At 49.9% G+C, this 17,806-nt stretch overlaps 1 protein-coding gene across 3 annotated transcripts in view; it reads right to left on the reverse strand.

Moving 5' to 3' along the window:
- The window catches only part of OSBPL5 (oxysterol binding protein like 5), an 80,960-nt gene that overhangs the window by 16,808 nt on the left and 46,346 nt on the right, over window positions 1–17,806 (reverse strand). For 2 of the 3 annotated variants that reach the window (XM_033208266.1, XM_033208267.1), the window contains exons 7-11: window positions 17,500–17,584; window positions 4,854–5,028; window positions 4,346–4,538; window positions 1,307–1,518; window positions 389–470 (exon numbers count right to left, since the gene is read on the reverse strand). In XM_033208266.1, the coding sequence (XP_033064157.1) occupies window positions 389–470; window positions 1,307–1,518; window positions 4,346–4,538; window positions 4,854–5,028; window positions 17,500–17,584 (747 nt within the window). The remainder of the gene's footprint in view (window positions 1–388; window positions 471–1,306; window positions 1,519–4,345; window positions 4,539–4,853; window positions 5,029–17,499; window positions 17,585–17,806) is intronic. The other variant, XM_033208268.1, reaches the window with a different exon arrangement.

Below are 17,806 nucleotides of genomic sequence, written 5' to 3' on the forward strand. Positions count from 1 at the left end.
TTCTAAAAGGGGGTTCCATGGGTAAAAATTTGTGAAAACCACAGATTCCAAAGGTACCTTGAGGTTTAGGGTTGAAAGCCCCTTTCTTTTGGCACCATCTCTAGCACGGCCTGAGGCCTGAGGCTGTTTTCTTGTGGGGTGGGGAAGGGGTCCAGCCTGGGGCCTTGAGGGATGAGACTACCCTTAGGGGCCTGGCCTGAGCCATCCAGGGCCCCCACCCTGTCCCCCATCATCAAGGACCAGGGCCCTCTGTGGGGGTGACCAGGATCCTTCAAGGCCATGTGGGGTAGGGGATGGCCTGGGGACTCGGGAAAGTGCCAAGGGACGAGGGCTGAGCAGACAGACCCCTGGGCCGCAGCCCCACCCTCCCTGGCTGGCAGGGGCTCACCTTGGGCTTCTTGTAGAAGCCGGACAGGTACCACCGCAGCACCAGCTTCATGCGGCTGTAGGCATCCTCCTCCACCGCAGCCCTGCCATGGGCGGGAGAACGCTGACCCCAGCTCCGGGGCCATGGCCACCTCCCTTCCCTGACCCTCCCTCCTACCATCCCAACCTCCACCTGCTCAGCTGGAAACAGGCCGCCTGGCCCAGGCGCTCTGGTCACCCCCAAGCAGGAGAATTTTCTCCGGGGAAGTGGGTTCTTCTAATGAGAAAGTGCCAGGGCTGCTCCCACACTGGGGCAGAGAGGACACTGCTGACCTGGGCTGCCAGGGCGCCCCTGTCTCCAGGAAGCCTCCCTGCCCATGCTCTTGTTCCCACCCTGCTCCCTCTGCCTGGCTCCCGAGCCTGCAGCCCCCCCTTCCTGCATCTGTTGCCCCCTTCCAGCCTCTGCAGCCCCCTTCCAGCCTCTGCAGCCCCCTTCCAGCCTCTGCAGCCCCCGTCCTGCCTCTGCTGCCCCCTTCCAGCCTCTGCAGCCCCCTTCCAGCCTCTGCAGCCCCCGTCCTGCCTCTACAGCCCCCTTTCAGCCTCTGCAGCCCCTTTCCAGCCTCTGCAGCCCCCTTTCAGCCTCTGCAGCCCCCTTCCTGCCTCTGCAGCCCCCTTCCAGCCTCTGTAGCCCCCTTCCTGCCTCTGCTGCCCTCCTTTCAGCCTCTGCTTCCCCCCTTCCTGCCTCTGCAGCCCTCCTTTCAGCCTCTGCTGAAGGAACTTTCAGCCTCTGCTGAAGGCTAGAGCTGCAGGAACAGTGGGCTGGGATCAGCCAGGGGATTCTCTGGAAGCCCCAACAGGGCAGGCAGGTGCTGAGGGGGCTGCGGGGTCTCATGCAGATGCAGGACGAGGTGTGGGGTGCCCCTCCCGGCGTGGCGCCCACCTGGAGAGCAGGTCTGCGTGGTAGTAGTAGTCGGAGAGCTTGTTCAGGAAGGAGCGCGGCTCCAGGACGAACGTGGGCAGCACCACACGGGACAGGTCCATGCCCGGCCGCAACTGCTTCAGCAGGGTCCACATCAGACTCTTGTTCTCCTCTGACACCGTCTCCACCTGGGACGCCTCGCCCAGCTGCGGCAGACAGGCTGCAGTCAGGCCCTAACCAGAAGAGCCGGGAGGAAGGGGTGGCGGGACAGTGGCAGCTCTGGCTGGAGGAGGCTGTACCTGCCACCCCTTTGGGTGTAAACCCCTGGCTCGGCTCCCATAGCCTCATGAGGCTGACTCAGCCCCATCAGATGTGAACTCTTCCCAATGCATTTCCACCCCGCCCCTGGGGCGCCTGCAGCCCGGGTCCAGGCCCGCTCCTGTTTCTGCACCTGGCGCAGGGACCCCATGCCCTGCCCCTTCAAAGTCCAGGCTGCAGCCTCCCAACACCTGCTGTTGAAACCCGTCTGTGCATCGTGGGACCCTGGGCTCAGGGAACAGAGAGGCTGCAGCCCACCCTGTCTTCACAGCTGCCTGGGGAGGCAGGGATTTGGCCTGCTCTTCCATTTTTTAAAAAAGATTATTGTAACATTTCTTTTTCTGTTTTTGAACCACTTTTTTGAGGTATGACTGGTATACAGAAGCCTTCAGATATTGAATGTGGACAACTGGGTGAGTTTGGAGGTGAGCCTGCACTGCGAAACCGACGCAGGTACCGTGAACTCACCCCTCACTTCCGAAGCCTGTGTGCCACTCACGAAGCCCCCTCATCTCGTTTTCTGAGACACCTAACCCTCACCACAGCTCCCGAATAAGTGACTTCACTCCAGATTTGCACCTCACCACAGCCCCAGGGTACCAGGACACTGGTCCTCCCCTCCACAGAGCGGACAAGTGACTTGCCCAAGGTCACACAGCTGCTATGTAGCAGAGGTGAGATCTGAACTCAGGGCTCTCTGTATTTTTAGCCCGACAGCAGCTGCCCCAGGGAGAGGGCAAGATGGAGCGTGGCCTGTTGAGTCCTGCGTCAGGATCTCATCCCCGCTGCTGGGACTCAGGCAAACGGCTTCGCCTCTCTGTGTATGCAGGGCCACGGACAGATCCTCATGGCACTGGCCTAGTGGATAGTGTGCGTGGACACCCAGGAGCCATGTCTGACCCCATGAGGGGTCACGGGGAGCCCAGTGCTATAGCTTTGATTTCCGAGCCAGCTTTGGGGCTTGGACTGTCAGCCTGACAGCTTCGGCTGTCAGGAATCTTCCTGCTCTGTCCACGTGCTCCCGTCCTCCTTAACCCTCTCCACCAGGCTTCTGCCCTCTTCTCTACTGAGACTGTCTCGCTGTAGGTTCCCACTGCCTCTCACTGGTCCAGCAGCCATCCCTGCTTCTCATCCTGCCCCACCTCTCGGCCCAGCCGGTTCTGAGACACCTGGGCTCCTGGCTCCTCCCACCTCCCTGCCCTACCTCTGTGAAGCCTTATCTGTGCTCGGCCTCTGAAGGTTGGATGCCCAGGCCCCTTGGCTGCCTGCTCCGTGCCCTCTGCCCGGAGCCCCAGGCTTGCACCTGCAGCAGCCCGCCCTGCCTGGCTCACAGCAGCGTTGCTTATCACCATCTGGCTGAGATCTGCCCAAACCACCTTCCGAAATACCCTGAGTCTGCCCACTTCTCCCTTCTCCATCACAGCTGGGTCCAGGGCGCCCTCAGCTTTCTCCTAACAATGGTGCTTCCCTACGAGTGGCCCAGTGTCCATCCCCGCCCCTCGGCTGTCCCGAGGCCCTTGCCTAACCCGCTGGTGGCTTCGCCAATACTCTCAGCCCGAGGCCCCCGGGGCCCTCGGTCCACTCCCCACAGGCCCATCCTAACCTTCCCATCCCTGCACGGAAGCCTGAGCTCTGTGGGAATGGCAGCCCACAGGGAGGCCATGGTGTTCCACTGAACACAAGGATTTCACAGACCACGGAGGAACCCGCTCTGGGCCTGTGCAGAGCAAGACGTGAACACGACGCTGTCCAAACAACAGCAAGGACCTAATTCCCCTTTCCTGCGGAAACCAGGACTGCTCCTTGCCCTCAGTGACAGCCACGGTCTTGCTCTTGTCTCGCCTCCCGGATAAGAATGACAAGATCCCAGACCACAGAGCCCCCTGTTCCTGACAGCGCCCACCCCAGAGCCTGGCTTCCTCAGTCTGCACCCCAGTTGCCCAATGGAAGCTTAGATCCTGTGATTCCTTCCGGACTCCCCTTCCTGAGGCGCCCCACGGTGCCCAGGGCCACACGAGTTCTCTCCAGCTGTGGGGAGTCAGCCGTCCTGGCTGTTCAGCTGCAGGCATGCTCTGGGGACACTGCCGCCCACCGCCTGCCCCCTGCCTTGGGCTCGTGCACCAGCGGTCCCTCTTTTTGGAACGCCATCCTCCCTCCTGTCACTTACATCTTCAGAAAGAGCCCATGGCCCGGCTGGCCTCCCTCACCCACTCCCCAGCCTCGTCTTGTGTTTGTGGGTTTATTGTCTGTGTTTCCTGCTGCCCATACACTGGAGGCCCAGGACCCAGGGCCCAGGTCTGTCTCGTTCACAGCTCTCCCAGGGCCCCAGGGGAGAACCAGGTGCGCAGCGGCCTGTGAGCATGGGACTCAGGTCTTGCATGCCCTCATCTGTGCTCCTCCAGGAAGTGGGGCTGCCCACCAGATGGGGTCAAGGCCCCTCCTGAGCCTCCTGTTCTCCCATCAGCACATTCCAGCCCAAGGAGGGAGTTGCCTGTTTGCAGCGAACCCCTGCCCCATCCCCGCATCTGCACCCCAGCAGCCAGTGGGGCAGCCTCTTTGGAAGAGGGGAGGAGCCTATTCATCTAAAAGACAGCTCCTGAGCTCACTGCCAAGTGACGGGGACAAAAGCCGCCCCCTGGGCTCTGCGTGCTTCCCTGAGGATGAGGCATGGCTACCTCTGCCTCTAGAATGAGGGGCCGAGGCCGGGGAGACACGTGGGGCTTCTGGCTGGGGGTCTCTCACCTCCCCCAGCTCCTCCTGGACCTGCTCCACATACGTGGTCCCTCTCCGCGCCGGGACCCCAGGGGTCTCTGACTGGTCGCTGCCACTCTCCGTCTTCCGGCTATGGTCCTGGGTCTCGGTATCTGACTCCTCGGGGTTCTCTCTCTCCGACTTGTCTGAGAACGCGTCGTTCTCCAGGGAAGACCCGTTCAGCCTGGAAGGTAGATGGTGCCAGTGGGTCCGTCACAGGTGAGACCCCAGCACACCCCTCCGGGCCGCCCACCCCTCGCTGCTCAGTGCTTCACATACGTTCCTGCCTGTCATCACCTCCACAACCCACGTTTGACACGATTAGCCCCATTTTATAGAGGAAGAAACCGAGGCTCCCAGGGCACACGGCAGTGAACACGTCCCTGCCTGCAGCCCTGCAGCCCGCCAGAGCAGAGGCTGGGGCCGTCCTCTCCCCCTCTTCCTTGCCTACAAGGAGACCCCATGAATCAGCACCACCTCGTGCCCTCGCCCCACTCACGGGAACAGGTCTTGGTCTGGGTGGACGGTGGCTGAGGTTGGCAGCCCGCAGAGCGATGAGGGTGATGCGTCTGGCGAGGTCCCTGGCTCCCCGTCTCGGCCCGGCTTGCAGGTGCCCAGTCTCAGCAGGCTAGAGCAGCGCAGGGCCAGCTCCAGGGCGTCCAGCCAGCAGCGACCTGTGGGGGACACGGGGTGAGCAGGCCCCACCCCCACCTCTCTATATCCCCCATCCCCCGAGGAGCCACCAGGAGGCTCCCCTCACTCTGACTCTTCAGGGACCCACCCCCTCCATCCCAGACCCACCCCTGGCCCTGCCCCAGCAGGGACATGCCCTCTCTTCCCGCCCGGACATCCAGCTGCAGATTGTGTGGGGACAGACATCGGGAACCCCTGAGGACTGAGGACTTCCCGAGCAGGCAAGCCCGGCCTGGGGACAGGTGTGCCAGGGGAGGCAGCCCTACAGAGGTGCCTGGGCATGCTCACAGCACGTCCCCACCCACCTCCACCACTCACATTGCTGACAAGAGGCCGGCGTAAGTGACCCCTCCAGGTCACAAACCCAGGGTAGGAGCCAGCCTCCTACCCTGACAGCCACCCACAGGTTTCTGCAGGTGGAGTCAGGGAGGAGGGTCCTCCCTCACTGGGAAGCACTGGTGGGGGTCCCGCGGGCTCCTGCCAGCCTGGAGTCCAGGGAGGAGGGTGGGGAAGGCTGAGGAAGGGTTTGCACACCAGGGAGGAGCCCTGCTGGAGGCCACCCAGAGGCTCTGTGGGTAGTGGTGGAGCAGAGGCCGGTCGACAGCTGGGCACCTCCAAGCCCTGCTCTGGGCCCTGTGCCCTGCTGCCTTCCTAAGCAGGGTGACAGCACCACCCGAGGGTCCTCCTGTGGGGCATGTGTTCATTTGGGTGACACCGGTGTCCTGGTGTGATCACTAACAGCGGCCCCTGCACTCAGAAGAGCATCTTGTGGTGGCCTATGACAGGTCACACTATTAATAAGTGTTTTTTTTTTTTTTTGGTTTGTTTTTCTGAGATGGGGTTTCACTCTTGTTGTCCAGGTTGGAGTGCAATGGCACGATGTCAGCTCACTGCAACCTCTGCCTCCATGGTTCAAGCAATTCTCCTGACTCAGCCTCCTGAGTAGCTGGGATTACAGGCATGTGCCACCACACCCAGCTAATTTTGTATTTTTAGTAGAGACAGGGTTTCTCCATGTTGGTCAGGCTGGTCTCGAACTCCGGACCTCAGGTGATCTGCCTGCCTCGACCTCCCAAAGTGCTGGGATTACAGGCGTGAGCCACTGCACCGGGTCAGTAAATGTGTTTTTTGTTTTTGTTGTGGTTTTGAGATGGGGTCTCGCTCTGTCACCCAGGCTGGAGTGCAGTGGGGTGATCTCAGCTCGCTGCAAACTCCAGCTCCAGGGTTCAAGGGATTCTCCTGCCTCAGTCTCCCAGGTATCTGGGATTACAGGTGCCTGCCTGTAATTTTTTTGTGTTTTTAGTAGAGATGGGGTTTCACCATGTTGGCCAGGCTGGTCTCAACCTCTGGGCCTCAAGTGATCCGCCCACCTTGGCCTCCCAAAATGCTGGGATTACAGGCGTGAGTCCCCGTGCCTGAGCTATTAATTAGTGTTATTCAAAGAAGGCTTCTGAGGTCACACCAGGTGGGAGGATGGGGCTGAAGAGCATTGAAAGCGGTTCTGTGCCTCCCTGAGCCTCTGCCTTTTGGAGATCCTGGAGACAGAGAGTTTCTCTCCCTCACTTTCAGATCCGTGAAATCCTGCTCTTCGTGGAGCATCCCAGGGTCCAGGGTAGGAGGGGCCTGCCTAGACAGTGGCTCCTGGGTCTCTAGAGCTGCCCTTCTCATTGGGTTGGAGGGATATCTGGGATCCTGCTGGTTCCATTGCAGGCCTGGTTGGTGCCAGAGCAGCCAAGCCTGGGCTGAACACCAGGGTTGGGGGAGGGATGGCAGTGGCTGGTGGTGGGGAGCTGGAGGGGTCACAACTGCCCAGTTGGCCCCAGGGCCTGAACACGTGTGCTTTGTAGCTGCCACAAAGGACTAGATATCCTGAATACTATGTATCCTTTGAAGCTCATTCTGAGACCTCTTCCTCCTCTTCCTGGAAGCCCACCCTGATACCCACAGGGGTGGGGGGCATCCCTCCTCCCGGATGGTGGCCCCCACCCTATCAGGGGCTCAGCTCATGCCTCAGCCCAACCTGCCTTATCAGATGGTTGGTTATCCAACTCACCCAAGAGCACAGAGGCTGTGGGCTAACCTGTCCATCTCAGGGCCTGCATGGGACCTGGCACAGAGTCGGGGACTCAGGATGGCCCAGGAGGAAGCAGGGATCTGGCATCTGACCACCAGGGGTGATGTGGCACCAAGACTCCAACCTGACAGGTACCAGAGCCCCGTGGTCAAGGCCAGGCTGCTTTAGGTCTGCACCACTGGTGGGATGGGAGCCCCTCACCCTGCTGCTCTGGGAGGCACCAGCTGGGGTTAGAGGAGGTGGAGCAACCACATTTACCCAGAGCAGCCACAGAAGGGTGCGGTGGGGCAAGGCCCCAACCTTGGGTTAGAGGGACGCACCGCCAAGAGGGAATCCCTCCAGGTGCAGGATCACCGCAGTCACAGCTGCCTGAGCGGCCACTCAGGGCACACCAACAGCGTGCAATGCACTTGGCAGTCAGGGAAATTCACATTCATGTCCAGGCTCTAGCACTTTCTTGCTGGCAGTTTGCCTGTGCCTCAGTTTCCTGATCTGTCTAATGTGGATGATAACGTAGAACCTGTTGGTTCAATGGTGCCTGGTGTGAAAGAAAAATCTTGGGCCCCTCAAATCCCTAAGCTCAAGGGAAAAACTCAAGCTGGGAACTGCTTCGGGCCAACTTGCCTCCCGTTCTATTTGAAGTCACCCCTCTGCTCACTGAGATAAATGCATACCTGATTGTCTCCTTTGGAGAAGCTCATGGGAAACTCAAAGAAATGCAATCATCTGTCTCTTATCTACCTGGGAGCCCCCTCCCTGCTTGAAGTTGTCCTGCCTTTCCAGACCGAACCAATGTTCATCTTACATATGTTGGTTAATGTCTCATGTCTCCCTAAAACCAAACTGTGCTCTGACCACCGTGGGTACATCGTCAGGACCTCCTGAGGCTGTGTCATGGGTGGGCGTCCTCAACCTTGGCAAAATAAACTTTCTAAATGAACCGAGACCCATCTCAGATTTTCGGGGTTCACGTTTTGGTATCCACTGAGGGATTCTGAGTGGAAATGCCCCTGACTTTTCACAAGTCTCCTACTGGTGCTTCGTACCAGCTTGAGCTAACTTTATGGCTCAAACCAGTAAGACAATTTGCTGAGTCCCGGAAGCACCCACCCCAGAGAATCCCTGATCTCTCAAAATGTGGCCAAGATCTAAAGTTTACTTTGCTGCACAACTTCTCTTTTTGGAGTTTTACTTGCTTCCAACACAAGGAAGGCAAGTTTTTCCTGCTTCCATGACGATAGAAGGCAGGTAGTTCCTTTATGGAGTTTGAGCTCCCTTCCAATAGGGAAGATGAGATTTGTTTATTTGTTTGTTTGTTTTCCTGCTTCTAGGACAGTGGAGAGCAGTTTTCAGCCTGAGACCCATCCCTAGGTAAGTAACTGAATTGTGGTTTGTCTTGGCTAAAGTTAAGATTAATAACCAGCTGGTCTTAATTTCTCCTTACTATTAGAGCGCTCAGTAATCACAGAAGTTGTGTGATGGTTTGTTTTGCTTAACTGTTTTTTTTGTTGTTGATTGTTTCTGTTTTTGTTGTTTTGGTCTTTTTCCCATTGAACTCTATCTGGCTTGATCAAATCCCAAGGAAGTTCCAAATTATGGGGAACAAGGCCTCTGAAGTGGCTAAATTCCCCTGCCCGCCACACACACAATGGTGGTGTGATGGGGGGAGAAAAATGGCCAGCAAAAGGAAAAAACAAGAGGAAAGATTTTGATTTTTGACTACTAAGGGGCTTTATTGATGTAACAATGCCACATTTTCACTAGCCAGGCCAAACTGAAAGAGTAATGACTGTACTTCTGTGTCCTCATTGAAATTGGTCAGTTGAAATATGGAATGAGATTTAAAAAGATTTTTTTAAAGAAGCTCAATGGTTAAAAGTCAGTTTAATGAAAAGCTAACATCCAAGATGTGTGTGCATATGTGTGTGTGCATATGTGTGTGTTTGTGTGCAGGTGTGTGTGTGCATTTGTGTGTGTTTGTATTTAAGAGACCTTCACGTTTTTGTTTTTGTTTTTCTCCTAGGACCTTGTCTTTTTTTGGGTAAAAGGTTTTTTTCTTCTCAGTTGACTGAATTCTGTTTTCTTGATTTACTTCTGCTGTCTCTCCTTTCTCTTGCACCCTCTGGTGCATGGGGGACCTAAAATAGCTTATAGTAGCCTGGGGTTCCTTAAAGAAAATGGAGAAGGTGCCAGACTCCCTCTGGGGGAGAAACTTGCTTTTTCTTATGAAACCCCAAGAATGTAAACAGACAAGTTTGTCTCAGCTCTTAAACTGCTTACTTTTGTATTGTGTAAGCTGTTTCGTGTTTTCTTTTTGACTAAAAGAGTTATTGCAACAGAGGTTACTCTTGGGTTTTTAAGGAAGAGTGTGGTTTAGACACTTAGAAGTGTCTTTGTTTAGGCCGGGCGCGGTGGCTCAAGCCTGTAATCCCAGCACTTTGGGAGGCCGAGACGGGCGGATCACGAGGTCAGGAGATCGAGACCATCCTGGCTAATACGGTGAAACCCCGTCTCTACTAAAAATACAAAAACTAGCCGGGCGAGGTGGCGGGCGCCTGTAGTCCCAGCTACTCGGGAGGCTGAGGCAGGAGAATGGCGGAAACCCGGAAGGCGGAGCTTGCAGTGAGCTGAGATCCGGCCACTGCACTCCAGTCCGGGCGACAGAGCGAGACTCCGCCTCAAAAAAAAAAAAAAAAAAAAAAAAAAAAAAAAGAAATGTCTTTGTTTAAAAACATTTTTTTTTAAGTGCACTATAAAAGCATTACGTGGTCTAACCTCATAATAATTCTCCCTTTTTGGAGACCCAGGATTCAGTGTGGGCTCTTCTCAGAGCTCAGAGATCCAGTTAAATGATAGGTAGTCCCTACTAAATAAAATTGGTCTCCTTATGCAATACTATGATAGACTTCTATAATTTTGTTTGATTGGGCATCCATCTTTAGTCTGCCTCTAGCACCACCAGACTTTTTCTCTCTGTACCTTATGATGCAAATTTTGCTATTTGATTTTCACCTGAGTTGTTTCCTTTAATATGCAGATTTAAGGCTATTTAGCTGACAATTGCCTAGGGTTGTGAAATAGGTTCTCAAGAATCTGAAAGTCTAAGATAGGAAAAAAAAGTTTTTATAAACCTATAAGATGTACTTCTACTGGCATGCCTAATATGTCTGTGTATTTCTGTGTTGTGTACACAATGTTTCACTACTGAAAAGATATAATAGGGCTCTAATTGATTGGCTTAAGAAAATAAATGCACTTGGCCGGGCGCGGTGGCTCAAGCCTGTAATCCCAGCACTTTGGGAGGCCGAGGCAGGCGGATCACGAGGTCAGGAGATCGAGACCATCCTGGCTAACACGGTGAAACCCCGTCTCTACTAAAAATACAAAAAACTAGCCGGGCGCGGTGGCAGGCGCCTGTAGTCCCAGCTACTCGGAGGCTGAGGCGGGAGAATGGCGGGAACCCGGGAGGCGGAGCTTGCAGTGAGCCGAGATCGCGCCACTGCACTCCAGCCTGGGCGACACAGCGAGACTCCGTCTCAAAAAAAAAAAAAAAAGAAAAAAAAAGAAAAAAAAGAAAATAAATGCACTTGAATCAAATACTTGATCAGGAAAAAAGAAAAGATGAGTCCAATGCTTTTTCAAGTTTATGTAACTTAAGTAAAATCTTTTTTTTTTTTTTTTTTTTGAGACGGAGTCTCGCTCTGTCGCCCAGGCTGGAGTGCAGTGCCGGATCTCAGCCACTGCAAGCTCCGCCTCCCGGGTTTACGCCATTCTCTCGCCTCAGCCTCCGAGTAGCTGGGATACAGGCGCCCGCCATCTCGCCCGGCTAATTTTTTTGTATATTTTAGTAGAGATGGGGTTTCACAGTGTTAGCCAGGATGGTCTCGATCTCTGACCTCGTGATCCGCCCGTCTCGGCCTCCCAAAGTGCTGGGATTACAGGCTTGAGCCACCGCGCCCGGCTTAAGTAAAATCTTTAATGAATAAGCCAGCTTTAAAATTATTGGTAAAGTAATATTAGAAATGTCTAAGAATTGCTAGCATACATTTTGTTTGCATTATTAATCAAGCAATTTCATACTTATCCTGCCAAATACCATAAGGTGTCAAAATAGGGCATAAGAGTTATGAAACTATAAACCTAGCCCAACACAGAATGATCTTTGCTTGTGTAATCTTTAATAAATAAGACATTGACGGCTGGGCATGGTGGCTCATGCCTGTAACCTCAGCACTTTGGGAGGCTGAGGTGGGTGGATCACAAAGTCAGGAGTTCAAGACCAGCCTGGCCAATATAGTGAAAGCCCGTCTCTACTAAAAATACTAAAATTAGGCGGGCGTGGTGGCAGGCACCTGTAATCCCAGCTACTCACAAGGCTGAGGCAGGAGAATCACTTGACCTGGGAGGCAGAGGTTAACAGTGAGCCAAGATTGTGCCAGTGCACTCCAGCCTGGCTCAAAAAAAAAAAAAAAAAAAAAAAAAAAAAAAAAAAAAAACATTGACATTGGTTTAACAAAAATAGCTATGTCTTAAATTTAGTAAGATTACCATAACTTTTAATCTGGTGGCTTTAGGTAGTCTAGTCCACAGGCAGTAAGGTTTATTTTGAGAAAGACTGTTATAGTCTTTGTTTCAGCTAAACTATAAACTAAGTTCCTCCCAAAGTTAGTTTGACCTATGCCCAGGAATGAACAAGGACAGCTTGGAGGTTAGACGCAAGATGGAGTCAGTTAGGTCAAATCTCTTTCACTGTCTCAGTTATAATTTTGCAATGGTGGTTCCATAATTTAAATAATGCCAATTGCAGTTTTTTATAAATAATCTAGGTAAATGATTAAAATAATTAGGTGAATGTAATAGGACAAATACTTGTAGACAAACTCATCATAATTTAGAATTTAAAGTTAGATTAAATAATAGATAATTCACGATTTGGGTATTTTCCAATAAAAATATATTTGTAGGAAAATACACTTTCTAAGAAAAAGCATATCCTTTTTAAAAAGGTGAACAATTTTTGCCTAATTCAAAGCTTATTTAAAGGTCATGTATAAAACAAGGTAAAAGGAACCAGGAAATAAAAGAGTAAAAGAGATGTAAAGAAAGTTACAAAGAATTTTTTTTTGGTGGGGGGTAAGAAAGCTTAAAGAGAAATAATTTCATATGAGAAAGAATCTTGTATGGTAAATTTAGTCCTAGAATAAAATGACTGGTTGTTTAAGAAAGAGGGATGTTCAGGACAAACGAGAAAGTCCAAGTATGTCATGAATGATCTATGTAAGTCACAACAAGAGGATCTATTAAAAAAACAAAACCAGGCCGGGCGCGGTGGCTCAAGCCTGTAATCCCAGCACTTTGGGAGGCCAAGACAGGCGGATCACGAGGTCAGGAGATCAAGACCATCCTGGCTAACACAGTGAAACCCCGTCTCTACTAAAAAATATAAAAATCTAGCCGGGCGAGGTGGCGGACGCCTGTAGTCCCAGCTACTCGGGAAGCTGAGGCAGGAGAATGGCGTAAACCCAGGAGGCAGAGCTTGCAGTGAGCTGAGATCCGGCCACTGCGCTCCAGCCTGGGAGACAGAGTGAGACTCCGTCTCAAAAAAAAAAAAAAAAAAAAAAAAAAAAAAAAAAACCTTTTATATGATCAAGTTGTCTATGACTAAAGGGAAATTATAATGGTCTTTCTAGATATTGGGTTTGATGTAAAAAAACAGTTATAGACTAAATAATTGGTTAGAACAATGACATTTTCTTAAGGGGTTGATTTACTCTTAATCATTTACAAGAGATTTTAATTTTAAAATTTTAACCCAAAGTTCAACTTTTATTGCATCTTGCCAGTTTTAGCTTTCTCTTCCCTTTTAAAAGGCACAAAATAGTAACACTTCCCTTCAACTCATTTTCAGCTCATATAAGTTTTGTTTTCCTCCTCAGGTTCTGTTTTTTTGTGTATATATGGCCTGATGCTAACAATGTTTTCTTAAAGAAAATGTTTTCTTCTAACATAATATTCTATACACTGCAGAAGGTATTTTCTTCTGCCTTTTGGTAAGTGGCCTAACAGATTTTATGTTTTATCAAAATAATTCCTATGCCATTATTATTAAGTTTGGTTTGCTTAGGAAAAACTGAGATTAAAAATGTTTTTTAATCAAGGTTATTACATCCTTGTATCTTTTTGTATGTGCTTTTAAAATCCTTGTGATATCAAGTTATAGGGATTTGACTCATGGGTCTAAAAAGAACACCAAGGCCTTCTAAATTTTAAACACTGACAGCAATTAAAGCTTCATCTTCAGGCCTGGTAGAAGATGCCAATCAAAATAAGCCACATTCCTGAGACATGGAAATTAAAGCTGTTCAACTCCTCAAGGCCCACAGACTATCCTAGAAGAGGTAGGCATGTGAGATTGTAAGGGCTGACTTTGAGAGATAAAATAAGTTCAGTTTCTCGGCCGGGTGCGGTGGCTGATGCCTGTAATCCCAGCACTCTGGGAGGCCGAGGTGGGCAGATCACGAGGTCAGGAGATCGAGACCATCCTGGCTAACACGGTGAAACCCCATCTCTACTAAAAATACAAAAAATTAGCCAGGCGTGGTGGTGGGCACCTGTAGTCCCAGCTACTCGGGAGGCTGAGGCAGGAGAATGGCATGAACCCAGGAGGTGGAGCTTGCAGTGAGCCGAGATCGTGCCACTGCACTCCAGCCTGGGCGACAGAGTGAGACTCCATCTCAAAAAAAAAAAAAAAAATAAAGTTCAGTTTCTCTATAAATTAATCATTAATGTCAAAGACACACTAATGCAAGACTGGCATATGGGCCCCTGTGTCAGATAAACAAGGTTTTCATAAAACAATAACTGACTCCTTAATAAAGGTTATAAAGGCTTATGGAAGTTATATCTTATGATCAAGATGAAAATTTTATAGACTAATTTTGGAAAACAATTTAATTGGCTTCATGATGTTATTAGGGCTTATTGTTTGGAAAACGAAGTCTCCTGTCTCAAAGAATGAAGGTTTTTGCCTTTCTAAAAAAAATCCTTGAGTTATCACTTTGTTCAAATGAATGATTTTACAATGACTTATAATCCTATTTTGTAATATCAAGTGTTTTAAACCTTTAATACTTGACAAACTTTCCAAAATCAAATGATAAATTATATCTTTTTCTAATCTAATCCTTTAAGATATTATTAATAGGTTCCCTAAAGTCCAAAAATGACATGTTTGGCTTTTATTTGGTATAAAAATTATACACGAAGCATTGTCAAATATAAAATGGTGTTTGGTTTTCTTTGGGCTGTATTTGTATAAATATGTTATTGGTATGTGTTCCAAAATTATGGGAAACTCCTATAATTCTGATATGACCTAATGTACATTATCAGTAATAATTATAATTGTTATGTTAAATTACTTTGTGCCACAGAGGTAACAAATTTCCTTGTCAATTGTGTCTTTGACTATGGCTGCGCTAAAACTTTTTGTCATCCACAGACAATCATCTTGTTTTGGTCCTCTTTAGAAGGTGGTTTTATAATGGTTTTATAATCAGCTATAAAACTTCAGCCAACATGGTGAAAGCCCATCTCTACTAAAAATACAAAAATAAAATGGGCATTGTGGCGGATGCCTGTAACCCCAGCTACTCGGGAGGCTGAGGCAGGAAAATCGCTTGAACCCGGGAGGAGGAGGTTGCAGTGAGCCAAGATGGCGCCACTGTACTCCAGCCTGGGGAACAGAGCGAGACTTCATCACAACAACAACGACAACAACAAAGAAGTGTGAAGTAATCTTTTTGACTTTTTGCTTAAAACATTGCTGATCCTTTGTTTTGTTTTTCAGAGTCAAGACAACTTTAAGCTATTTATGGCTTTTAACAATTGAGTAAAGTATACTCCTAAGAACAAAATTTGGAGCATATTTGTTTCTCTCTACCTGATTTTTACAGAATTTGGAAACTATCTGTGAGTATTCATAACTTATAACAATGTAATTATTTGCATAAGTGCAATAAGAATCTGTTTTCCTTTAAGGACTCAAACTTGACTTATGGAGCCGATGAAAGCCCCTTGGAAAAACTGGCCTCATACCTCGTCTACGCAGTCCCTGACCTGTGGTAAGTAAAGAATGTCACTTTCTGACAGGCCCAGGAGCTTCAAATTTATCTTGGAACTTCAAGAAGATGATAATTCACCCAATTTATAGGCATTTCATGGCACAAATCCATGACTAGGCTCAGTTTTAAAAAAGTCTTATCTGAGATTCCTTCTATGGAACAAAGTTCCATCAAAGACAACTTAAAAGCCTATGGAAAAAATAATTACTCTTGCTGCAGTGTATAGAAATAATTAGTCCAAGTATAATAAAGCAAACCAGTCCTACCACGATTCGTCCTTAGTTAAAATGGGAAACTGGAGAGAAAAAAATGTGTTTCAAAACCTATAGTACAGTTGTTGTTAGATTCTAGTCTTCCCTAATGTTTTTCAATTTTTGTTATTTTCTACAGTTTGGACGAAATTCTAACTTTTCTTGGCTACAAGTCTTCAAAATAATGTTTTCAAATTTTTTCCTTCTTTTTTTTCCCCGTTTTTCCTAATTTGGAGTCACTGAAGACTAAGCTGTGCTTTCTTAAAGCCCTGCAAGCTGAAGCTAGGCAACTTAAACTTCAGAAGAAAATAACAGCAACCTACTTACATACATAAGCCACTTTCATACCTGCCTACTGATGTATGGACTTCAGAGTAATGTGGCCTATACCAATTTCTTATGTTTGTTCTTATGTTTGTTGTTGTTTTTCTCCCTTCCTCCCCTATTTTCTCTTCATAGGACACAAGACTTCATAATCTTCTAAAAATGAGCTTTCCTAATAACTTGGGACCTACCTGTGTAGGAATAAACCATCCTAGCCATGAGAGATCAGGTGGAACCTGAGACCAGAGACTCGTTTTCTTCTAAAATGCTTTCTCCAAAAGATTTTTAAAAAGAAAAAGGGGGGAAATGTGAAATGAAAATATCTTGGGCTCCCAAAATCACGAAGCTAAAGGGAAAAGTCAAACTGGGCACTGCTTGGGGCCAACCTGCCTCCCATTCTACTCAGCCACCCCTCTGCTCACTGAGATAAATGCATATCTGATGGCCTCCTTTGGAGAAGCTCATCAGAAACTCAAAGGAATGCAACCATTTGTCTCTAATCTACCTATGACCTGGAAGCCCCCTCCCTGCTTTGATAGTCCTGCCTTTCCAGACCGAACCAATGTTCATCTTGCATGTGCCGATTGATGTCTCATGTCTCCCTAAAATGTATAAAACCAAACTGTGCTCTGACCACCCTGGGCACATCGTCAGGACTTCCTGAGGCTGTGTCACAGGCGTGGCCTCAGCCTTGGCAAAATAAACTTTTTTTTTTTTTTGAGATGGAATCTCCCTCTATTGCCCAGGCTGGAGTGCAGTGGCCTGATCTTGGCTCACTGCAACCTCTGCCTCCTGGGTTCAAGTGATTCTCCTGCCTCAGCCTCCCGAGTAGTTGGGATCACAGGCACCCACCACCATGCCCAGCTAATTTTGTATTTTTAATAGAGACAGGGTTTCGCCATGTTGATCAGGCTGATCAAACTCCTGACCTCAGGTGATCCACCTGCCTTGGCCTCCCAAAGTGCTGGGATTACAGGTGTGAGCCACTGCACCCAGCCTGGCCAAATAAACTTTCTAAATTATCTGAGACCTATCTCAGATGTTTGGGGTTCACACTAGCATGTGGTTGGAGCTCAGTAATTGTTATATGAGTGCTTTTATAATGTCACTGGGTTCTCATACCATTGAGGTGACAGGTATTTTTATTTATTTATTTATTTTAAGATGGACTTGCATTCTTGTTGCCCAGGCTGGAGTGCAATGGCACGATCTTGGATCGCTGCAACTTCCACCTCCCAGGTTCAAGCAATTCTCCTGTCTCAGCCTCCTGAGTAGCTGGGATTACAGTTGCCTGCCATCATGCCTGGCTAAGTTTTGTATTTTTCAGTAGAGTTGGGGTTTCACCATGTTGGCCAGGCTGGTCCTGAACTCCTGACCTCAAGTGATCCACCTGCCGTGGCCTCCCAAAGCGCTGGGATTACAGGTGTGAGCCACCACGCCTGGCCTTTGACAGGTGGTATTTTAATGTCACGTTTTACCCATGGGGAACTGAGGCTAGGAATGGGGGCTCTGTGAGTGCAGGCCTGGCTCTGAGCCAGACTCATCCTGGCCAGACTTTAGGCTGCCCCCAGGCAGTGGAAGGGACTGAACTGGGGCCACCTGTACCTGGGCTACAACCTCAAAAGGGGGCCCACTTCAGGTGGGGGCACTGGAGAGAGGCGCAAGCTGTCAGGCACTTACCATCGGACTCAGAGGCGGCCCTGAAGATCAGGTAGCTGCTGGGCAGGGGCTGTGTGATGGAGCCCACGCTCTCGCCTTTGGGGCCCTGGAGAGAGAGGATCTGGGTGTCACCCAAGGCAACACCTAGGACCAGCTACACAGACAGGTCAGGCAGAACCATGCGGACCCACGCCGGGGACCACCTGGATACCCCCAGGGCCACAGGGCCACCAGGTGGGGCCAGGCACCTGGCCAGGTAGACACTTGGCTACAGAGAGGCGGGTAGGTGAGGGAGCTCTGTCCCTTTTCTTAGCCGGCAGCTCTGCCC

This window comes from Trachypithecus francoisi, unplaced genomic scaffold (genome assembly GCF_009764315.1).
Source record: "Trachypithecus francoisi isolate TF-2019V2 unplaced genomic scaffold, Tfra_2.0 Lachesis_group8, whole genome shotgun sequence".
NCBI classification, from domain to species: Eukaryota; Metazoa; Chordata; class Mammalia; order Primates; family Cercopithecidae; genus Trachypithecus; species Trachypithecus francoisi.